The sequence below is a fragment of the Amyelois transitella genome, chromosome 22 (genome assembly GCF_032362555.1).
Source record: "Amyelois transitella isolate CPQ chromosome 22, ilAmyTran1.1, whole genome shotgun sequence".
NCBI lineage: Eukaryota > Metazoa > Arthropoda > Insecta > Lepidoptera > Pyralidae > Amyelois > Amyelois transitella.
In genome coordinates this window covers 4533564-4557725 of record NC_083525.1, presented here as the reverse complement: position 1 = coordinate 4557725, position 24162 = coordinate 4533564, and the positions used below count along the sequence as shown (strand labels likewise).

Below are 24162 nucleotides of genomic sequence, written 5' to 3'. Positions count from 1 at the left end.
TCCAATATTTTAAAAGTCCTGTGTTTTTAAGTATTCAAAGAAAATATAATTTTTTGCGCAGTCATATTATTTCCATAATTTATGTCTCTACGCCTATTATGTTCAGACAGACCGTTGCTTGGTAAATCTGAAAAGATCTCTCTTGATAAATTTTATGTTGTAAAAATATAAACCGATAGCTAATAAATCTATACATGTTCTTTTAATAAAAAGAAAATGTATAGTATTAGAATAACTATGGATGATTAATTAAGTAGAATGGAAGTAGGTATTAAACAAACCTCAAATTAAAATTAACAAATAGAATGCAATCAGTTATACCCAATGACGAGAGAATGACGATGCAAATCCAAATATAATAATATAATTATGAAACTAGATTACACGAAACTTTGTACTTTAACTAGATCATAATTTCAGTGTTTGTTGAATAGCGGCACGTAACATTTTCATGAGAACTTCAGCGTAATTAATATGAAAATTAACACGTTTTCTAATAGGTATCTAACTAAGTATATGTAAAAGCATCAGGTTGATTCTTTAAATATTTTTTTAGACATCGCTAATTCGTTTGACTTTTTTACCAAATCCAATCCATACGCATAATTAAATAGTAAACTGACTTTTGTCTACTTGAAATATATTGGCAAAGAAAGTACTCACATCACGCGAAAACTATTGCTCCAATTAGAATACAGTTTTGTTGTGTTAAGCTTGGTCCAATTTCTGGTAATGAAACATTTCTCCAACAGAGAGTTATATAGCCGGTCAACTTTTATTTATTGAGCGATATAACATAGATCTTTTTGATCGTGCTATAAAAATAAATTATCTATATTTTTTACTTATTCATGAGAAATAATATTAAAAGTACACAGACAAACCCACAAGTCATATGTTGATTAAAAGACCACTCGGTCAATGAACTGTATTCCATAATCAACAGCGATATTTTGCAAGTATTTTATCTACTGCACTAACCTTCAACTTTTGCCTCGACCGTAGCGTAGGTCCCATTAAATTATGTCACGAATTTAACCTACCACCAGACGATATCGCGAAGCTCAATATAATTCGACAGGAATTATAAAAAACGTAACTTACCTTTACGCTACACGACGAAAATATATACACCAGTCCCAGCACTTAACTTTAAATTAAAAAAACTTTACAGTATAATAAATTATGATATTGCAGTTCTAAATAAAGTCGGAAATACACAGTTTTCACAACCACATGAATTATCCCACTTTTACACAACACAACACACGCACGATTCGATTTCAATATCGCGTGGCGTCAGACGTAACGCTCCGCCGAAGGTTTACAGGGTACTGCCTGAAACCTACTGTATTTCACCCCGACGACAGTAAACCGTGCTCCGTCCTTCTCTAACGAAGGATTTTCAAGACAGAAGAGTTTTTAATAAGAAACAATTTATTCGTGGCCTTTAGCATGTTTAAATTTCGATTGTTATTTTATTTTCTGTTTTGGTAAGCTAAAGTTAATGTAGAAAATATGGGACAAACAGTTTATACTTCTGAAAAAAGGGCTGTTTGAAGTTAATTTTTTTTATTCTACTTACGTGTACTTCTTTGAGTATCGTCGAGCATCAAGGTATCATCAGCATCATCATCTTCCTAGCGTTAATCCCGTTCCGCCTCCCGATCTTTTGACTTGAGAGGAGACCGAAGAACGCCTATTACCACATCCGATATGATACCTGAGTCAGGTTTTTACACAAAGAGACTTTTGTTTTACCTTCGCGAAATTGCAGGGGAACCTGACGCATTATTGGCTCATGGTCAAATCCATTTGCTTGAATATGCAGGTGTGCATAGTGTTTTTCCGCACCGTTAGAATATCGGTTAGCACACAAACCAATGTAACTTAGAACGGAGTGATCGTTGCATGGCCGTGAAGGAATTGGACTGAGGAATTACGATTTTTATTCGGATATACCTTATACACCCCTCTGGTAATCGTATTCTATGATGCGAAGTTAAAATAGAACTCCTGTCCGAACTCCGTGACTCTGAGATAAATAACCCACCATGTATCATGTCAAATGAAAGTGTTTGTCCGGTATTCGCCTCTTTCGCGTGGAGATAGAGAGACGACATAAAATGGACCACAGGGAATTTTACTTACAGTACACACTTCAACAAATAAAAATGATGCACATAATGGATGGAAATACATATCTCCTAAATAAAATAACTATAAAATTGTCTATATTCATGGCATTTTTTATACCCAATTTGTTATGTTTGATATTTCTTGTTCCGACGAAGAGATAGAATCGTAACTAAGGCTTCACAAATCTACATACATAGAATAACATCTTCATCACCTATGGGGTAGACTGAGCCCACAGTCTTGCAAAGACTGAAAGGCCACGCTCAGCCGCATAGCTTAATCATAAAACTGAGATAGAAATAGTGACAGATTGTTAGTCCATTGCTTAAGAAGAATCCCAAATTTACTCACCTATTCCTTAGTCGCCATTGACGAAGATCTTCATGGAATGAGATGGAGTGGTCCTACTCTAAATGTGCCGGGAAGTACACAGCACAAAATAAAATAAACAAATACTTATTAAAATGAAGAAGCCTTCACTTCCTTTGTGGTCTCACTAATAATTTGGAAAGTTGTAATATATAGGTACAGTTCGTTTAATTTAAATAGTCCATGAATATTTTATTCCAGATTCCGCTCGGGGAACGGTTCAACTCGCATACGAAATCTGAGCGATATTGAATTCCCTGAATAAACCTTTCCATAAATAATTCCTCCTCTAACAAAACTTCCGTGACAATATTGTTTATTTACTGATCATTAAAGCGACAAAATATACATCAGAGTAGGGGCGTAGCTAGGTTGTAGGGAAAAGGGGCTATTGCCTACAATGCAATATAAAAATAACAGAAGCTAAAACTATCGTCGGATGTCGTAAAAAGCGACTAAGGGAAAGGAAGAAACTGACACTATTTGAATATCAATTCCATCATTAAGCCATACAGCTGAATCCTTTAGCATTTTCAAGACTGTTTACTCCGTCTACCCCGTAAGGGATAAACACGCTATTATATATTATATGAGCAGGATGAGCTTGCATGAAAAGCTTAATAAATGTTGTTACAGAAATATGCAGAGATCGTGGCCAGTAGTAAGACGCAGTTCCTGGCTTCCCCTCCGGGAAAGAGGCGCATCGTAAATATGTAATATAAAAATAAAAAAAATAAAAAGCAAAAGAGATATTATTGTATATATAGACCTTCAGCCCCCGTAGCATAGCACGTGCGACGCAGTTTTTATCGCGCGATAAACTATCGCAGACCGTTTCACGCCATTATAAAAATAGTTTTTCTCGCTATAAAAACGGCGACGCGCGTGCCGTGCTACGGGGGCAGGAGGAACTTAACGCTTATTAAAGTTTGACGCGAGCGGAGCTGCGGTTAACAGCTAATTAGAGAAATAAATCAATGTCTGGTCAATAAGGGGTCTATATACCTAATAGTCATATGTTGTTCTTATATTTTTTCTCCGTATATTTTTGTTCCGAAATAATGAAATTTACGCATACAAAGTTACAAGTACCATCAAATTCATAATAATTGTACCATTTAATAAATCCATTTTGCATTCAAACTTATATTTAAACGGTTCAAACTAAACCGCATTGTGGCATCATTTTGTTGCCATTAATTATTACAAAAGCAGTCATTAGTGACGCCATGTCGATATATAACAATAGCTTTCAAACAAAGTCTTAACAAAAATGATTCACCCACGCGAGCGAAGTCGCTTGAATTAAATTCCTTTTTAAACACAAAAAGAAAATTTTCATGAAAATATACACGCCATAAATATAACGCATATTAAGTACCATATATACCGATACATTTAGATGTTGAAAAGACTAATTAGAGCTTCTGCCGAAAGTTGTAACAAGATAACAAGCAAAGTTTTTCCTGAGACGAGGCCAACTGTGACAATGTTCCTGTTAAAAATATATCAAATACCTACTAGCTGTTGCTTCGGGCTTTGTTTCAGTACGAATTCCTAGAAATACAAATAGGTGAGTATGCTTCCTGAAAGTCTAGTCTGTCTATGTGCCAATATTATAATATTTATCAATATCAATTATATTTATCCACTATATGTATACTATGGATTTACTATGACTTCTCACTTGGCTTCGATAAGAAATACCCAAATGCCGTATTGTTTTGTATTTTACATAAAGATTTTTTTCTGTATTCCTCTTCCTCCGGGCATCAGTCTCGGTTACTTCCTCACCTCACTGGAGACGAGCCCAAGTTGCTCCCCACTCTTCCCCTCCCCATCCTTTATAGGGGTACCAAATCCAACCTGGGTCATGGAACACATCCAGTTGCCCGAATATGCAGGTTTCGTCACGATTTTTTCCCTCGCCGCAATAGCATCGATTAGCTCATTGATACATAACCAAATTTTACCAACATTAAGAACCTGTGTATGCCATCTCCATGCGAAACACGTTTTTTTTTCAGGAATTCAACTATCAATCCATACCGTATAAACAAGAATTGGGTTATTTACATACCTACCAATTTTTTTCCCGTCCCTCACACATGCACACACTTAAATATTTACACACATTCGCCACACAGCTGCAGCTGACCATACGTCATTGATTCTGAAACAAATCTTATCCAACGTGAAACCGAAAGAAAGACTTCCGACGTCGCTAACTATACCTATGACTGGGCCCTACTAAGGTTGCAAATCGTGAAACGCTTCGCAATGTAAGATTTAATATAATTTTAAAAGACACAATTAGAGTTGATAAATAATACTACAATCGACAAAACCGAGATCTTAAATTTCAAAAAGTGAATAGAATAAATTTAAACATACCAAATCAATATATTATTTAACTTTTTTTATTTATTTTCCTAACTGTTGTCAACCACATGAAACGACTCATCATTCATTCGTCCAAAAGACATGAGCAGGGTTCGAGACCCAGGGTTTGCCCTACCTCTTCACTTAACCCTCTAAATTTTGCCTGATCTTCATAATATCCGTATTAATTACATGCGACTGTAAGAATTAAACAATAGAGTTGTGTTTTCATTATTTTCTCATTCCTCATGCGAAAAATAAATCGTTCTATCGAATCGACTATTGTCCGGAGTAGTGACCCTATAGCCAATTTAAGTAGGTTTTCCTTTCACCCCACTCAATTAATCGTTAAGATTGGCCTGGTGCTCCAAGCTAACTGCTAAGGATCTCAAGGACCCTTGAAGACTCTCGGACGGGGTCTTAGGACCACTCATACCACTTGCTTCAACATATAAAGACAACATGTGTGGAACGTTATATTTTGTACTAACTGGGCTATTGGAATTATTGGTTTCGTCATTAAGCTCAATTCCTGGTATTTTTTATCCCTCGACCGAAAGGAGGGATGCAATAATATTTGTTATTCTGATTAGGTACCTACACAAACAACTAGTAGATATTAGATACTTAGAAATAATTATACTTACGTTGCATCCTATTTTGAAAATAAAAATAAATTTAAAGCACATTCTGGTAACTATTCTGGTCTAGAAGTGGCATATTTATATGACAAGAGAACCGATTTCGATGGAATACATTGAGCTTACATATTTTAATTTTTATAATATACCTGTTGAACATCAGTAAGTATCATTAAGCCAAACAGCTGAACGTGGCCTATTGGCTCTGTCTACCTCGAAAGGGATATAGACGTGATCATATGTAGGTACGTATGTATGTAGGAACATCAGTAGATATTTATAATGTCATTTTCTTGAATTTGACTGCGGATCGAACCTAAGAACTCTTGTGTACCAGTATGGCAAAAAATCACCAAGAAATCTTTTTATTAATTCGTCGATCTTGGCTTGTCGTGAAAATAATTAAGAAGCCTCCCCATGCTAGATTTAACTTGACGAAATGCTATTTCGGAGATAGCAAAGTTTTGTAGTTTCCTTAATCGTTTAGGGATAAGTAATCCATGGTTCTAATGCCCCTGTTAATTGTCGGTCTTCGACTGATGGATGCCATTTGTACCCAAGATTAAACTTTGAGAAAGCTAATGGATACCCGTAGGTAGGTATTATTCAGCTGTTTTCTTAAAAACATAGTTTGTTGGTCAAGAAACTTGCGAAAATAAGTTTTTCTGATATCTTTTATCCAGTACTTTATATCTGTCTCATATTTGTGTGGTAGGTATGTAGAAGCCACGGTCATTGCACTTCGAAGAGTCCGCTTTATGACATTTCTCTTACCACTTTGAAACAGTTTGATAATTACTACTTTAATTGCCTTTTATGAGGTATAGATGACCTACTTAATCAAAAGCAGATGCCTGACCAGAATCAACGCGACGACGTCTTAAAAATTATTACTTAATACATACCTATTAAGAAATTTCAAACTTTTTAAATGGACTTAAATTGGTGGCTGGGTTTTTTTATTTTATTAGTATGTTATATATTCCACAGATCTTTGGTTTTGGTGGTCCAAAGATCAATTGATATGTGCACATAGATGATTACACCCAGTTCAACCTGCTAACAAAGTTCTCAATTCAATGTAACCTATTGGGGCCCTTGCCCCTTATAATAACATACTTAATACAATAACAGTTGCAAAATAATTGTAGAATAGAAATAAACATATATAGGTATACAGAACAGATTACACAGATTAAGTTATCCTCAAAGTAAGTTCGAGACTTGTGTTTTGAGATACTAATTCAACAATACTATATTTTATAATAAATACTTATAAAATTAAACATCCAAGACCCAAGCCAATAATTTCTCACCATGCCCTGGCCAGGATTTGAACCCAGGACTTCTGGCCACAGAGGCTGTCAATACAAATAAAATAACATTGACATTTATAACAACATTTATTACGTTAAACTAATTTATTTTTAAATTCATATAGCAATGAACCTGACAGGCAAATCCTGACACATATTTCTATAAAACAGTCCATTCATACCCACTCGGGGTGAAAAATATCTTCTTAAAACTTCTCTCACTTCCGCAACAGTTATTGCAGGGACTCCTTCATACCCAGACTTGATATACACAGCATTGTTCAAACTAACTGGGTTACAGAAATGGCCACCTTCAAACTTGCTATAAGGATCACCATTCTTTTTCTTGGCATCTTGCCTTGTAAGAAACACTGCATCAACTAATTCTGCAACAGTCTCATAAGCTATAAAACAGAGGATTTCCAATGCCATTAGAGTGATCTTCAACTCTTTATTAGGATTAATCCACCTCTCTAACTTTACAAAACCTTTCCCAAGGCCATAACTTGAACGAAAAGAACTACATCTCGCCTTATGATAAGCTTCATACTTTTCAAATGACATTGACTCTGTTATTTTTGCAGCTCTTACTTTCCTCAAGTAATCTATGACGTCAAATTTAAACTGGCTGACCTCGGAAAATTCGTCAATTTCTCTGATAACGTCAATGTGTGTTCGGCGCTTTTTAATAGTTGGATCTTTCTCATCTTCCATTATAATATTCGAAATCAGATTCTCAGATGTTGGAACACCTGATACTGAACTACGGTTTTTATCTATTTGGTCCAATTTAATCTGATAATCATGCAATCGTTTAAGTTTCATAGGATTCTTTCTCATCAAATAAATTATATCATAATTTGATATAGCCTTACCGCCTCGCATGTTTGAATTGTTAAGGGCCTCTTGTAATATTAATCTGAGCTGTTGTAAAACAATATTCTCTACAAGGACGACTGTAGCTGCGTTGGGATTAGGGTTGTCTCCAAAACCGTGCATCATATTGGAAATTTCTTTTTGGAAATTCGTTACTTCCCCTATCGCATCAATTGTGAAATAGGAAACCATGATGTGGTAGAGAAGCTCTCCTTATGGTCTAGCTTATGTAAACTCTCAGAAAACTCATCAATCGCAAAAGCGAGCCTTGCAAATTTTAAACAAAAACACATTCACTGCATTCACAAAACAACAAATGAAATAAAACAACAAATGAAATTAAGCTTACGAAAAAAATCTGTTTCTGTCTCTGTCAGTGGCAAACTGACAGTGACAGCGGATGACGACAGCCAGCAGTAGGATTTTTCAGAGCACCTAGCTTTCTTAGGAATTTCGTTCTTACATCGATTAAAAAAAATAGATCAGCTGATTGTCAATCAAGTCAATGTCAAAGTCTCAAGGACAAAGCAAGCAAAGTAAACAGAGATTTAAAAGGTGCATTAATTTCATCGTTTTCTTCAATTTTATTACACAAAAATGATATCTGCAAACAGTATGAATATTGGCAGATTATTTACTATAAATGTTTTAAAAAGGTCAATGTCAAGGCAAATACTGCAGCTATCCTGTTGGTCTTGTGGTAAGGACACGAAGACTTTGGTCTCCAACCTATTTTGTCCAAACTGTAACACCTTACAAAAGCCTAAGAAAGAAGACAATTACTTCAAAGTATTGGGAGTTAAAGAAACCTATGATTTGAATGAAAATAACTTGGCTAAAAGATATAAAGACCTACAAAAGTACTTACACCCAGACAAGTTTGGAGCTAGGTAAGTTAGATGTTGTAAATGTAGTAAGTAAAATAGTTCTTATAACTTGGACAAAATTCATTATTTCATGCTAATATATTAAATGTGAAAGTGTTTGTCCGTCTATTATGCTTTTACACATTAAATAGCACCTCTTTTACACTTCATTTAGGTGATGGGCTAGCAACCTGTCACTATTTGAATCTCAATTATATCTTAAAGCCAAATAGCTGAATGTGGCCTATCAGTCTTTACAAGGCTTTGTTGGCTCTGTCCACCCCGCAAGGGATATAGACGTGATTATATGTATGATTATATGCACATTAAATGCTGGACAAATTTTAATAAGAAGAAAAAGTAGTAGTGTATCTATAGGTAATAATCCTAATTGCTGTAACATACAAAACCTAATGGTAAATTGTTGGGCTCTAAAATAATCAATTCATATCATCTTTTTTAAAAAGCTTATTATTTTGTTACAGAGACAAAGCAGAAAGAGAGGTTTCTGAGGAATACTCGTCTCTAGTAAATGAGGCATACAAAACACTTTTAGAGCCAATGGCCAGAGGTGACTAAACATTTTCACTTATTTATTTGTGGCAACGTCTCTAGACCATAACATATTGCCCAAAGTCAGCAGACTCGAAAACTAAAATAACAATGAGGAAATTTCAGAACTAAAATTTGTATGTGAATTTTTTAAATGGCAAAATTTAATCAAAATCCAATGGAAATAAAAAACAATACTTAATGAAAATGTTTCCATTCTGACAAAGCATAACAACATCATAATATACTTATTTTAGAACAAAAACATGCACAGAATTCCTTCTAAATTTCTTGTTCATACATATCAAAACTCTGCCATTGACTGTTACTAAATTGTAAAAACAAACAAAAAAGTTTCCTAAAAAACCAACAGAATCTATATTTAAACAGTCCATAATTCTTTCAGGTATATACATGCTCAAATTGAAAGGCAAATCTATACCAGAAACAACTGAAGTCGATAACGCATTCCTCATGGAAATCATGGAGAAGAACGAGGAAGTAGAAAATGCTGAAACTGAAGAAGAAATCATGAAATTGAATCAAGAAAACAAAGCTGTGATCAATGACTTACAAAAAAAAGTGTCTGCAGCATTTTTTGAAGGAGACTTAGAGAAAGTCGTTAAATTATTGAGTGAAATGAAGTATTATACTAGTATAGACAGTCAAATTCAAGGTATGATAAGAAACAAAGGAATTATTAGGTAAATAATATGAATGATTTACTTAGGCTATGATTTAAATTATTGTGATAGTAGTTTGACTTAAATAGACACAGATAGAGAATACAATAAATAAATAAACTATATCTTATAGATTTTAAATTTTTTTATGAGAAGTAAAATATATTATCATGTTATTTGGAATGTGCCGTGTGGTTCCCGGCACTAGTACAAAAAAGAATAGGACCACTCCATCTCTTTCCCACGGATGTCGTAAAAGGCGACTTAGGGATAGGCTTACATACTTGGGATTCTTTTTTTAGGCGATGGGCTAGCAACCTGTCACTATTTGAATCTCAATTCTACCTTAAAGCCAAACAGCTGAACGTGGCCTATCAATCTTTACAAGACTGTTGGCTCTGTCTACCCCGCAAGGGATATAGACGTGACCATATGTATGTATGTATGTGTGTATGTATTTGGAATTGTTTGTAAAACTTTGTTTTGAAATATATTCATATAACATATTTTTTTAAAATACTGGAAATAACTAAATCTTTCCAATTGCTTTATTTGGTACCATTAGATTTGTTAAAATCCATTGCCTCTTTATAGATGTACATTACCAAAGACTTCTGTTTTCACAAATAACCTTGTTGTTATTCTAACTCGAATGTCTTCGAAAAAGTATGTTCTTTATATTTAATCGAAGTTGAATATGATTTGTGGCGACATCTCTACACCACTACGAATCATCGCTCCTGCTACAGATTAAATAGCTGTGAATAAAAAAGGCAATATTAAGTAAGAATTTTTTTTTTAAATATTCTTCTGCCACATTTTTATTTTAAATTGTTATGCATACATTGTTATTAGTAAATCACTCTTAAGAAATATATATGAAGTAAACCAAGGTATGAATATTTTTATTACTCCATAACCTTTTTTCCTATAAAGATAGCATTTTATCGGGCTCGGGCGTCACCAAAGGAAAGATCTTTTGCTAGACTTTATACAGAACTAGCCGAGACCGGCATATCGATACCTGGGGAATCGCAGCAACTACGACGTTGACTGGTCTGAGTTTATATTTATGCTCCAATCCACAGAAATGTTTAGGCGTCGCCACAGTAAGTATCCTTTTGTTAATTGAAATCGCATAGGTACCCACACCACTCTACATACGCCAAATTAGACAGAAAAATATTTTTACAGCGTTGGAAATTTTCTCTGCAACTTTATCCCTCTTTATAAGATGTGAATATCACTTTCATCTCTTTACTAGATAGAATTCATTATCCTTTTACAACCATCTTGGCATCTGATCTTGTCAACTTTCCGGTAGCACATTTACCCAAAGATCTCCAAAGAAAACTTGCTTCCAATTGGTCCTTTATTTTCCCTTTACGAATTTCATGCCGAAAAAATGAAACTATGGTCTAAGATCCCAGACGGTGATGAGCAAGAACACAAGGAAGCCCTACAAAGGTCGTCGTTCTTGAGTAAATGAAGTTCCGTAATCGAACGGCATCTTAAGATGAGTTTATAATTTCATTGCCCCAGGCATATAAAGGCAACACAACACCGCTTTACTACAAATAGTCCCTCTTAAGCTTTAAATACCTACCTTAATTAGGCACGTAATAGTAAGGTGTAGACTCAACTGACCAAACTTCTTCAGAAAATGGTTGCCAGTTCGTAACTGGTTATCAAGATCAGCTATGAACGTGGAGTAAAGGGATCAATTGACTATATCACTATGATTTGGAATCGTGGGTACCTATAGCCAACCAATAAAGATTCTTTTAACTTCTATCCTGCCTACCTAGACCTAGAGGTCATCACTTTCTCTTCTCATCTTACTTTCAATTTAGGCACCTACCGTGACATCGTGCTGCTTCGGTATAAAAGCGCGCCCCGGGTCTTCGCCTTTGGTCTACTTCAGCGTTCACTTTGCTCGCTATCCTCTGGCGGCTTCTTGCTGGATCTCGTGTACATGTACCTACATGTATAGCTACACCCACGCCCTCTTACAACTTGTTAAAGTAATCCTAATGAAGATTGTCTTTATTCTATAAATTTTTAAATTATCTGTATTTTTTTTACCTAAAATGCCACAATACCTTGAGCTTTAGGTACTCTTAATTGAAATATGTACCTATACTTCAAAGCTACACCAACATAATGTTAGCCGATGTTTTGGACAACTCATTGGAACTAGTGGGATAGACGGGTCATTGACTTGTAGGTTAAGTTTTAAAAATTATTTAAACTCTAAGCTAAGCCTATAAATTAGCATAGCCGTCATAGTTGTGTGACTAGCGCTTTAGTTGTTTTGTTTTCCATCCCAAGTCATCAACAGGTGTAAGTTTCTTATGGCATGTTAAACCATGTATTTACTTACCCAAGTGATTAATCTTCATAGTAGTAAGTATTTAAGATGCGGGCTATTTATAAATCGCAGAACGACTAATATGAAAAGATAGTTGGATTGATTTTGACCAGGCCAAGACTACGAATCTTTTCGGATATTATGAAGCCATGAAACAGAATTTAACTAACCAAAGAGGTAGGTAAAACAGATATAACTACAATAATCGTGTCTTCAAACCCCTTAGAAGATGGTATTATAACACATTTGATCAAAAAGTGCAACATACCGTCCCTACAAGAGAACTAGATGGATTCACTTGTATTGTACAGTGACAGTAGGTATTGTAAGACCGGGCCTACTTCAGCAAGGTTCCAAAAATTAGTGTGTTCTAGCTTAGAACTTCCTCTCAACTCAGTCGACAGTCCTTGGAGGTAACACGCATGCCTATGCCAAGTATACTTATATTTATAGAGGTTCTATATTTCTCTTAGTCTTAGTATCAAATATGAATGGTCCTATTATACAATAACTTGAAAATCACCGCTAAGCACATATATCTACAGAGTCAGTGCCATCTCTTCATAATCTTATATTATGGCCTTCGAAACGAACTCAGTCCGCTATAAGCATTACTAATGATCTGACGAAGAAGTGCACATCATTTTGAAATAAATTTTAAACTTTTCTATATCAATATGATTTCAAAGTTCGTGATATTGTTTGTAGTGACAATAATTCAGATATATCAAGGTAAGCAAGTAAGATTTTTTACTTGTGATTCTTTATTTAAAGGAAATATCGTTTGAAAACACGTCGGAAACGGAAAGGAAATCCTTGTAAGCTACATAGCATAGGCATTACTTATCAAGTTTTGATTTCCATCCGTCTCTCTTATATTATCTCTGGTGTTCCTTATTGCAACCACTGCAGCTCCGCTTCCTTGAAAAATTTCAGCAAGCATTTCACTGTCCCCAGCTAACTCCCAACTCCTGATATTCGGGCGAGTGGTGGGGGGATCCCCGACGACCATCACCCAGTACCCGATACTGGCCCAGCTACTCCTGGACTCATGGGGAAGCCAGTATTACGTGCAACACTGCGCTGGTGTGATACTGACGACGCGGCATGTGATCTCCACCGCGCATTGTTTTCAGTACAATGATAATACTGGCTTGAAGTAAGTACCTACATAAGTAGGCATGAACTACGTAAAGCGTTATTTTTGATAAAGTTAGGTAAGATTACTTATATTGGAATGAAAATACCTACCTACTCAGATTTAGAGTGTAACATACAGACCAAATCAAAGTTGCACTAAAGACTATATGTTATTACTACAGAAAACAATTCCTATGAAATTTTTCTGGTACCTAAGCCTTGCGATATAAATTAGGTACCTACTTGTTGACTGTGCGTGATACTACCTTAAAAAACCCGTGAAAATTTTTCAGAACTTTCTATAAGTAATTCGTCAAAGTATGTTTTAAAATTTTATTAAAGTCCGTCCATAACATGTTTAGTTTATTCGTCGAAAATGTTTAATAGAGGTAGATAACCTACCCAACAAAAGGTTTTACGTTTCAGCTACACTCAACCGAAGTACTGGAAGATACGCGTGGGTTCTTCATTCCGTTCCCGAGGCGGAGTGTTACACAGCGTGAAAACAATAATTTCTCATCAGAAGTTTAATAAATATTACTACACGAGGGATATTGCCGTTGTGGTGGTGACAAGACCTTTCGTCCTGGGTCAGAATGTTAGACAGGGCACGATAATTAACCGCGGCACTGAAGTTAAGCCAAACTCGCTATGTACGCTTGTAGGATGGGGGTCTAAGGAGGTAAGATTACTCTTACTTGATGGGGTTACCCCCATCAACTTAAAATACTTATCTACTATTTCTTTTTTAGCCGTTTTTGTTCACACTAGGACATAGGACATAAGCCTCCTCCAATGCATTTCGAATAGGTACTTAGGTGCCATCCGCCTTTGACCATGATCTAGGAGGGCCTCTGCACAGAAGAACCTCATTCAGCTTAGGCGTTTTATTTGCTTGGGCTCACGAACTCATTCCTACGAAGGTAAAACTAAATGATATGTAAATTTCTGTGCAATAAAGATAAAACAAACAATCAAACAAGTTATTGCAAGAAAGTATGACGATACCAAATCATTAGATTTGCAGGAAAATGAGATACCTGCCTAAACATAAAAAACTTTCAGGTCGACGGCCCCCAGCCAGACCAATTACAGCACGCCATGATGTACACCATAGACCAAAAAGTCTGCGCTGCTAGATACAAGACTATTTCAGCTGTAATAGACGACAAAATGATGTGCGCTGGACTGCTCAACGTTGGCGGGGTAGACGGGTGCTTCGGAGATTCAGGGGGGCCACTCATTTACAAGGGACTGGTGGTCGGTCTGGTCTCATATGGCTACTCTTGTGGCCACCGGTACTACCCCGGTGTGTATACCAAGATTTCTAGCTACACAGATTGGATCATCAAAACTGTGGCGTTGAATAAATAATATTTTGTTATGAATCGTGTTTTATTTAACTTTTTATAGAGTACCATAATTATAATTGATTGATTTCATGGTAAAGTGCGTAAAAACATTATAAATTTATATGCTTAAAGTCAATAAGTAAGAGCGTCGGAGGTGGTCGGTTAAATTGCGTGTGGCACAAAAAGACACACAGGTTTGAATCCCACCTCGGCCATGAGCCATTGACTATTTTCAAAGTTATGTACCTGCATTAGTTTGAGTATTAACCAGAGATCGGAATAGGTAGATTGAATTGAGGTCAATGAACTGAAACGTATATATTAATATGGACATGCCTCCAGGATTGCGGGATTTGTAAATTATTAAGACTTTTTCCGGAATTTTTACAAGTGGGATGAACAATATTTTAGTGGTAGCTGTTTTCCCCCGACTTGCTTTCTATAAATTTCATGTGTTGTGGCTTGAAAATCCATAAATTTATAATATTTCATTCAATCCCGTAAGTACTGAAATGGAATCCCGGAAAAGAGACTTATCCATGTTATGCTTTCTATGGTAATTCATGATGCAAGTACATAAAATCAATCTACCTATTCCGATCTCTGGTAATAACCGATGCTTTTACGGTCAGGGTAAACCATCGTGAGGAAACCTGCAGATTCAAGCAACTGGATTTGTAAGCATGGTCAATCCAATACGCATGAGGTTGCAAAGGCAAAGGTTGCGGAGGTCACCCGATCCAAGATCCATGGTCAAAGGCATACCCCGGGCTCCTCTCGATGGTGGTGGATGCAACCGTGACTAAAGCCAAGGAAGAACATGATTAAAGTCAATCAGTCAAACTCTTTATCTTCAGCCATCAACCTATTCAAAATGTCAATTCCATATCAAGCTTAACGTGGATTGTGACTATTGATTCTATTTAAGTACTCTATACGGCATATTCACGGGATATGGGATGTGTGGGTGTGTGTTAAAGTAAAAGTCTTATTCTATTCTCGAACATCATTTATTTTCGTTACTTAAGTAAAACACGTGGTTTGCTTCCGTGAGATTTTCGAACACTGATAAATCTACATATATTTTCACATGGAATGTCTAAATTTACATGTAGCTTTTATACCCAACGGCCCACTCTTTGAGTTATCTGTCCGAAGTAAACCTACTTAACACACAATATCCCTTGATAGTGAAAGTAACATTATATATTTATAATATATATGAATTTGTGCAATATAGGTACTATATTTATAATATGTTCACGCTCAAGAAACACTTCATAAAATCACAAATATGTTTTTGGTCACAAATTAGATCGGATATTTGCAATCAGCACCCTTGCATTTGACCAAGTGGGCTAACGCTTTTTCGTACCAAATAATAATAGACTGAAACTCTTCATTCGCTATGTTCTCCAACTCAAAGGGGTCGCTTGCCAAATTGTACATTTCCACGAATGCCTGTAAAGAAGGAATATCAGACTTTATTATTCTTCATAAAATTAAAAGACAAAGAAAATTGTAAGTATAAAAGTGAATCACCACACTTGGGATTCTTCTTTTAGGCGGTGTGCTAGCAACCTATTCACTGTTGAATCTCAATTCCATTATATAGCCATCATTAAGAGTAATGAGTGTGGAGGAAGCGGGAGCGGTCTGTAAGGTATGTATCTATGTATGTAACTATACAGTAATCGTGACTAGTGGTGCGTGTGCGTGCTTACACCTTAATTAGCATTCTTTTAGCATTCTTCTTGCACACAATGGGCTATCAATCTATAACTATTTATATCCCAATCCCATCACTAAGCTATATAGCATACGCAAGGGATATAAACGTGATTATTACATACATACATACATAAAATCACGCCTCTTTCCCGGAGGGGTAGGCAGAGACTACCTCTTTCCACTTGCCACGTTCTCTGCATACTTCCTTCGCTTCATCCACATTCATAACTCTCTTCATGCAAGCTCGGCGGTTTCGGGTACTTTTGACCTGACCCTTTACCAGGACGACCTTAATAAGTTACGTCCTACGTGATTATTATGTATTTAATATTTATGTACAAACCTTTTGGTCAGCGAATGCGCAGTACTTCATATCTGCTAGTTTTGCGATGTGACGCACACACGCGAACGTATTGTTTCTGGAGTCTTGACATTTGCAGTCGGCTTTTGGTGAGCAGAGCTAAAATAAAAGCGTTTTTACTACTTATATACATATTTATTCGTGAAAGCATTTCCAAAGGAAGTATCTATATAATAAGATTAAGGGTTGGATGCTCGACGAAGACTAGTAACATATTTATTTCATAACAAGCGACCCGGCCCAGCTACGCACGGGTAGCATTTATAGATAGACCTTCGGAGATTATGGGATATATACAGACAGACAAAATAGGGAACTTTATAATATAGAGTGATTTATGCACTACATTTACCATTTACATTCTGTAGTAAAAACAATAATCATGAATATATTTTTAAAGAGGGCAATATCGACATATTACTTCATATTTAGAACTTCTGCCTTCTCTCTCGCTCACAATAGCGAATTTCCGATTACATTCTCAGCTGCTGCCTTCAAAATAAAATTGAAAACAGTTTTTTTCAGCAAAAATCATTTTTACCTATATATATGTATAAAACACTCACCTCAAGATAAATTAGACTTATATACTTGGGGTTCCTCTTTTAGGTGATGAGCTAGCAACCTGTCACTATTTGAATCTCAATTCTATCAATAAGCCAAACAGCTGAACGTGTCTTTTCAGTCTTTTGAAGACTGTGGCTATGTCTACCCCGCATGGAATATAGACGTGATTATATGTTACGTTATGTTACCTCAAGATTCTCTTTATCATACACCCAGGGACAATTCTCATCCACAGACCCGCCACTTTCTCCATAATATTCCACTAGCAAATATCTTTCTACCACGGCTTGTTCGAAATCTATAGGTTTTCCGTCCATTTGGGGTCCTTTCACACCAGCAAGCTTCAGAATAGTCGGTGCTAAATCTACGTTTGTTATTGGCTGATGGTTTTTGACGTTCTTCTTGAGGTCAGGCCCTCGGATCACGAAAGGCACGCGTATGTCCGATTCGTAGGGCTGCCGCTTGTCGTATGGTTGAGAGAATTGACCTGAAATTATGTATTCTGATGAGGTTTTAAACTTAAAAGCTTATGGATTATTAATTGTTTTATGGTTCAAAAATAAAATACTAACTTTGGCAACAGACCGACATTGATCTTATGATGTGAGGTATTTAGGAGATTTTAGAGACTCTCTGGAGAGGGCGTCAGGAGTGCGTCTTTTTTTAATCATGATCCTGGATTAATTAAATCAGCTTCCGCCGCCTTTGCAGGGGAACCTATCATGGATCATGTAATCACTATAAAAGCGTTTCCTTTTAACTGTTACTCACCAATATGATATCCATTATCCGACGTATAAATAACGTATGTGTTCTCCATCAGATCTTGGTCATACAATGCTTGTACCACGTCCGCGACCATCTCATCCACAGACAATAATGCCTCCCATCGAGATCGGTACACGTTGTCCAGTTCTGGCAACATCGAATCGGGGAGGGGGGAGGGGGGCATTGTTAACAGCCAGTGTTTGTCCTGTAATAGATAAGAAAATTTATACCTACTAAAAAAAATCTAGTCTATGGTTAATACTATAGAGCACACCGCAAGCTGTATATATATGGCATATATGTGTTATATTTTTAATGTATTTAGGGGCAAATTGCACATATTTTAGGAAAACTAATACATATATATAGTCAAGTCTATATCCCTTGCGCGATAGACAGAGCCAACAGTCTTGATAAGACTGAAAGGCCACGTTCAGCTGTATGGCATAATGATGTTATACAAACAAATAATGACAGGTGCTAGCCCGTCGCCTACAAGAGGAATCCCAAGTATATAAGCCTATCGCTTAGTCAAATTAATTTAAAGGATGCTGATTTAGAGAACATATTATAAATACGTATAAGATTTCCATAGATTCCGAAACAGGCGATCATAAACACAAGTATGTCGCCGACATGGCAATTTGTAGTAAATAAGCGCCTTGAGCTACTTTCAAATCAAGTTTTCAATATTCAGAAGAACGTTAAACACTACTTACATCAGCAGCAATGTTGAAGTTAGGATGCCTCACCGCTGTAACATTACTGAACTTTCCTTTATGTCTCGGCGCAGGGGTAAAGGGCTCGTGCGGGGCGGGGGGTGCAAGAACCATGAAAAACGGCTGTGATTCCGTTTGATTTTCAATATAACTGATGCCGAGGTCTCGCTGAAATTAATAATAATATTGGTAATGAATGTATAAGGCCTTATGACTTCGGTTAAATGGAAACAGCTTATATTTATTAGAAAAGCGAGCGTACCTTACAGTAAAAGCGAGCGTACCTCACAGAAAAAGCGAGCGTTTTACGACGTGCTTTTAGAGCGCAGGTTTCACCACCTTCTTTTTATATTTTTGTATTCATTCAGGAAATTAATCATTAGCTATTATCTATATCTATAGCTGTTATTATAGTTTTTAAAAACATGAATGCAACTGTTAGTACTTACAATAACATCAGTGAGATACAAGTCTGTGGAATGTGTAGCAACTCCGTTGTTAGACAGAGTGTAGTTATAGTAAACTGAGTTGCCGACCAGTCCGTGCCATTCGGTCCATCCTGGGGGCACTCGCTCAGTTCCACCAGCATGTTTTATGCCATACTGAAATTAAAAGATTTTTAAAGTTAACTTTTGTGCCTTAAGAATTAGTGCTCCCAACGAGCTTGCAAGTGATGAATGTGGATGAAGGAAAAGAATAAGGCAGAGATCTCGGATGAAGATGTCTCTATCCCTCCAAATAAGAAAGAGTTTCCTAAGAGAACCAGACCTAATAATGACGGCCAGTCTCTCAGATTTCAGTAAATCAAGACAAATACGGTACCCCATACAATTATAGTACCTGGTTCAAATATTTTCCAGCATAAAAAGTATTATATCCAGCCGTATGAAGCGTGTTCGCGAACACTCTTCCTTCGTTCGCTCGCCAGCGCTCTCCGTAGCAACCGCCATCCAAACTGTTGTTCCTAGTCATATGATTGTGGAGGTACAACCCTGTGAGGAGACTTGAGCGACTTGGACAACACACAGGGGAGGCAGCGAACTGAAAATTGTGGAATGTTGTATGTGACTGTTTCTAAGATGTATAACTATATAATAGTGGTAGAAGACTCCTTCCTCTTGGCTTTAGTCCCAGTGACATCCTCACCACTCTGGAGAGGAGCAGGGGAACCTTACCCGTATTGGATCAATCATGATTACACATCCAGTTGCCTGAATGAAATGTACATAACTACGAAAAATTTTTTTTACGCCACACGGATTTTAACCGGGCGCACCGTACTTTACCGATTCGACCACCGGCGATCACAAATAGTAGACTGTAACCTGAATACAGGATAATATATGACAGAATTGATTAATATGACGTCGCAACTGGTGGTAATTTTTCAATATCTATAGCAACACTACGGTTTCATGAATGGGGTAACAAGAATCTAGTAAATTTTTCCATTTCAAGGTGGGATTCATTGTAAAAAAAGGGAATTGAGAAAAAGTCTCAAATGTAGAGGAAGAATCATTAATTATTTACTATGTATAGGACACATTCTAATGACTGATAAGTTTTGTTTGCAATACTTTTGTAAACAAAGTTAATTTCTAAAACCTTCTCCCAAGTGTAACCACTTTCCTGAAAACTGCATCAAAATCGGTTCAGCGAAACGAGAGATAATCGAACAGACAAACATACAGTCCAAACTGAAAACCACCTTATTTTTGAAGGTGGTTAAAGTCTGCATTTTAAAATAAGGGCAAAATCTGGTATGATGAACATCTACAAGCCTCTCCAAATCAATACTTACTGAATTAGTGAATGTTATTCCCTCATCAGCAATAAACCTTTGCACATTTTTCATCGGGCTCTGAAATGAAATAAAACAACAGTTTGTTTCACTAAACTATTTATTCATTGTATTATACATTTGATATGAACAATTTACTAACCATACCATCCAAAACAACATCTTGATCATCAGTTAATATAATAACGAAATTGGGTCTCCTTTCACACAGTGCAGTTTGTGCCACAAACAATAAAAATAAATACTTTAACATTGTGTTCTTAAAAAAATAAACTTTTTTTTAAATTTATTGTGGAATGGCAGGCATGGGCTCTAAGCCTGTGCACTCGCTAGCGATTATCACTCCGACTGCGAAGAAACCAACACTCTTGACAACCGACCTGAAAGATAAAAAGGTCAGGGATTAGCAACTAATTTGTTACGTTTTGAGTATTTAAATAATTGGCATTGTCCTCAATAATTATGTTAAAAACTAATAATGTTTCAAAACTTTATTATTTCAAAATAATCTTAGTAGAGAATTTACTTATCAAATTATGTTACAAGGGTATTCTATTTTAACAAGAAATATTGTTACTAGAATAATACACTGATAACCCAAGTAAGGTAACATAGATAAGTACATTCTCAAACAATTTCCACCGATAACTTCAAAGAACTATGTGTACAATGTTATCCAAATAAAAAATACATAAGTCTGTTATGCTTTCACAACTAAACTGCTGGGCTGATTTTGAGGAAATTTTTATTTTAAGGGAGTAACACCCCCCCTCCCGTGACTCCCCCTTGCCGGAAGCCTATAGTTTTTTTTTACGATTTTTTAAAGTTTTCATATAAAAAGTGTGCTAAAGGTCATTAACCGCCAGATGGGCAAGGGGGGGAAAGTAAGAAGGGATGAAAGGGGTGAAGGGAAGTTAAACCTAACCTAACCTATACTAGACTTTTTTGACGCAGTTTGAATGCTCCGCTCGCTTCGCTCGCTCAGCTTTGGTAGTTTACACCAGTCTAACCTAACCTAACCGAGTTTGATTTGTGATCATTTGTTTTTTTTTTCATTGCCCCCCCCCCCCCCCCCCGCGTGTCGGGGGGCTGCGCCATCCTGCACCCCCCGCTGTCCGTTTTCCAACACCTACTTTCGAAGCCAGTAGATAAGATGACAGTAGCGCATAACCAAAATGGCGGATTGCGTTTTGTTCATAGTAAGTGTCTTTTTTGTTTTTACTTTTAAGCAAAGTTTAGTGCTAAAAATATTAATTAATGTATTGTACATGTTTAATATACAAACTAATTATGTAATACTAAATTAACACAGTTTACAATGACAGACCAAAAATATTCAAAAATTCATATAAAGGGCTTCCGGCAAACAAAATACTTGGGGGGGTCATACAAACCCTCCCCCACCCTCCCCACCCCCTCCCGAAACTCTCTGGCGGTGGCCCGTTTTAAGAGTTAAGCCAAATCTTTTCTTTTTTTTATTAACAGGTATTTTTTATATAGCTGTTTTTTTTAAACTAGAAATTTCTTTCCAATCACTATAGAACTATTCTATTATAGTGCTAACTTTGAGTAGGTGCTAACTTCAATTTTTTTAAGCCAACATCAAGTATATAAGGATTGATACAAAAACAGTGATTAAACATTAAGATTAATAGTTAAGATTAAAAGGGCAGATACCTTTACACAGTCTCTATCAATGACCATGCATTTTAATATACATATTACACATCTTTATCCCTAAGAAAGTAGAGAGCCAATGCCAAACCAAGAAGACTTGAAGGGAACATACAACTGGATAGGTTAAGGATTTAAAAATCAAGTCAAATGAATTAATGAATAACAACATAAAATATAGCCTTTACAAATGAGGTTACAAGGTGTAAGAGGCTGAAATTTGACTTGTACAGGCAACCACATATGAGATTACCCTACATGGAGGCAAATTTGCAGTGAATTTAGGTAGGTCGATATGCTGTTGCTTAAACAGGTTTTGGTTGTATTAACAAGGGATCATGGGTTAAACTCTTGAAACGGGCCACCGCCGGAGAGGGGTAAGGAGGGGGCAGGGGGATGGGGGAGGGGTTAACACCCCCCCTCCCGTGACCCCCCCTTGCCGGAAGCCTATAGTTTTTTTTTTACGAATTTTTAAAGTTTTCATATAAAAAGTGTGCTAAAGGTCATTAACCGCCAGATGGGCAAGGAGGGGGGAAAGTCAGAAGGGATGAAAGGGGTGAAGGTGAGTTAAACCTAACCTAACCTATATGTACTGTCTATTATACTTTTTTACTCAGTTTGAATGCTCCGCTCGCTTCGCTCGCTCCGCTTTGGTGGTTTACACCAACCTAACCAAACCGAGTTTGATTTGTGACTAATTTGTTTCTATTCATTGCGGGGGGCTACCGCCCCCCAACCCCCCCGTGCGGGGGGGCTGCGCCCCCCTGCACCCCCTGCTGTCCATTTACCGACAGCTACTTTCGAAGTCAGTAGATAAGATGACAGTAGCACATAACCAAAACGGCGGATTGCGTTCTGTTCATAGTTAGTGTCTTTTTTGTTTTTACTTTTAAGCAAAGTTTTTGACTATATTTTTAGTGCTAAAATATATTAATTAATGTGTTGTACATGTTTTATCGACAAACTAATTATTTAATACTACATTAACACAGTTTACAATGACAAACCGAAAATATTGCGTTGTTTAGTGCAATTTTTAAGATTTTCAAAAATTCGTATAAAAAAAGGGGGGGCTTCCGGCAAAAAAAAATACTTGGGGGGGGTCATACAAACCCTCCCCCACCCTCCCCACCCCCTCCCCAACCTCTCTGGCGGTGGCCCGTTTTAAGAGTTGAGCCGGATCATGTTTCTCTAGCACTAAGAGAAGATTTTTGGTTATTCATACAATAAAGGATGAAACAAAATTTCGAGCGTATGAGCTAACTGCCGTAAAACTGTAAGAAATTCCCAAATACTTTATCGAATGGTTTTTGAAATATTTGTAAAGAAATAATTTATTTAGAGTGTATTGGTATGAACTCATTACCAACTCACAGTATCACCCAATAATTTTATTTCTTTGAAACTGAGAATCAATCTCAATTACTTTGAGGTTATGTATTCTTACCATTTGAAGGGGTCATAGTAAAAATCTTTCACAAATGCCACAACACCTTTTTTTCCCATTTTATGATTTATAATGAAGCTTATTTAACAATATATCGTATGAATACTTTGTTTAATTTCTACGAAAATCGATTGGCAAACAAATACCTACAGATACGAGGAATGAACCTACGTAATATTTTTCCAAAAAAAAATCTTATTAACAAGTAATTGACGCCATTGACGCGAACTTGACGCAAATGAATAATGACAGTGACACTGACATTGAAGATAGCTTTGAGTTTTATTTATAATGGCATGGCATAGAAAACACTGCATCACTTTGTGTTTGTACATATTTTGTTAACCTTCTCTTTCATGACCGTTCCGTAACCAATTTCGTACCTTAGTGTCTCTTCAAACCATGAC

The 24162-nt window shown here is 36.4% G+C and overlaps 4 protein-coding genes across 4 annotated transcripts; 2 read left to right on the top strand and 2 right to left on the bottom strand.

Moving 5' to 3' along the window:
• Positions 1-6915: 6915 nt before the first annotated feature.
• LOC106134157 (transcription initiation protein SPT3 homolog) lies at positions 6916-8073 on the bottom strand. Its single transcript, XM_013334126.2, has one exon. The coding sequence runs from the start codon at positions 7913-7915 to the stop codon at positions 6965-6967; it is 951 nt and encodes a 316-aa protein (XP_013189580.2). The 5' UTR covers positions 7916-8073; the 3' UTR covers positions 6916-6964.
• A 171-nt stretch (positions 8074-8244) lies between these two features.
• LOC106134155 (iron-sulfur cluster co-chaperone protein HscB) lies at positions 8245-10717 on the top strand. The gene is made up of 3 exons (XM_013334124.2): positions 8245-8613; positions 9075-9160; positions 9548-10717. The coding sequence occupies exons 1-3, from the start codon at positions 8321-8323 to the stop codon at positions 9847-9849; spliced, it is 681 nt and encodes a 226-aa protein (XP_013189578.2). The 5' UTR covers positions 8245-8320; the 3' UTR covers positions 9850-10717.
• Positions 10718-12802: 2085 nt separating this feature from the next.
• LOC106134206 (trypsin, alkaline C) lies at positions 12803-14719 on the top strand. Its single transcript, XM_013334196.2, has 4 exons — positions 12803-12927; positions 13153-13354; positions 13762-14017; positions 14401-14719. The coding sequence occupies exons 1-4, from the start codon at positions 12873-12875 to the stop codon at positions 14707-14709; spliced, it is 822 nt and encodes a 273-aa protein (XP_013189650.2). The 5' UTR covers positions 12803-12872; the 3' UTR covers positions 14710-14719.
• Positions 14720-15681: 962 nt separating this feature from the next.
• LOC106134205 (N-acetylglucosamine-6-sulfatase) lies at positions 15682-24010 on the bottom strand. The gene is made up of 10 exons (XM_013334195.2): positions 23756-24010; positions 20777-21014; positions 20635-20694; positions 19674-19874; positions 19283-19435; positions 18834-19001; positions 18118-18319; positions 17535-17833; positions 16762-16878; positions 15682-16148 (listed from the first exon to the last, which is right to left on the bottom strand). The coding sequence occupies exons 2-10, from the start codon at positions 20885-20887 to the stop codon at positions 15999-16001; spliced, it is 1461 nt and encodes a 486-aa protein (XP_013189649.2). The 5' UTR covers positions 20888-21014; positions 23756-24010; the 3' UTR covers positions 15682-15998.
• Positions 24011-24162: the final 152 nt, after the last annotated feature.

Excerpts from the sequence above, each read along its gene's own strand:
- LOC106134157 (XM_013334126.2), bottom strand. The coding sequence starts at position 7,915 with ATGGTTTCCTATTTCACAATTGATGCGATAGGGGAAGTAACGAATTTC.
- LOC106134155 (XM_013334124.2), top strand. The coding sequence starts at position 8,321 with ATGATATCTGCAAACAGTATGAATATTGGCAGATTATTTACTATAAAT. Across the intron at positions 8,614-9,074 it reads CCAGACAAGTTTGGAGCTAG|AGACAAAGCAGAAAGAGAGG; the intron begins GTAAGTTAGATG and ends ATTTTGTTACAG. Across the intron at positions 9,161-9,547 it reads TTTAGAGCCAATGGCCAGAG|GTATATACATGCTCAAATTG; the intron begins GTGACTAAACAT and ends TAATTCTTTCAG.
- LOC106134206 (XM_013334196.2), top strand. The coding sequence starts at position 12,873 with ATGATTTCAAAGTTCGTGATATTGTTTGTAGTGACAATAATTCAGATA. Across the intron at positions 13,355-13,761 it reads AATGATAATACTGGCTTGAA|CTACACTCAACCGAAGTACT; the intron begins GTAAGTACCTAC and ends TTTACGTTTCAG. Across the intron at positions 14,018-14,400 it reads TAGGATGGGGGTCTAAGGAG|GTCGACGGCCCCCAGCCAGA; the intron begins GTAAGATTACTC and ends AAAAACTTTCAG.
- LOC106134205 (XM_013334195.2), bottom strand. The coding sequence starts at position 20,887 with ATGTTAAAGTATTTATTTTTATTGTTTGTGGCACAAACTGCACTGTGT. Across the intron at positions 19,002-19,282 it reads TGTATCTCACTGATGTTATT|CGAGACCTCGGCATCAGTTA; the intron begins GTAAGTACTAAC and ends TATTAATTTCAG. Across the intron at positions 16,149-16,761 it reads GCGCATTCGCTGACCAAAAG|GCATTCGTGGAAATGTACAA; the intron begins GTTTGTACATAA and ends CCTTCTTTACAG.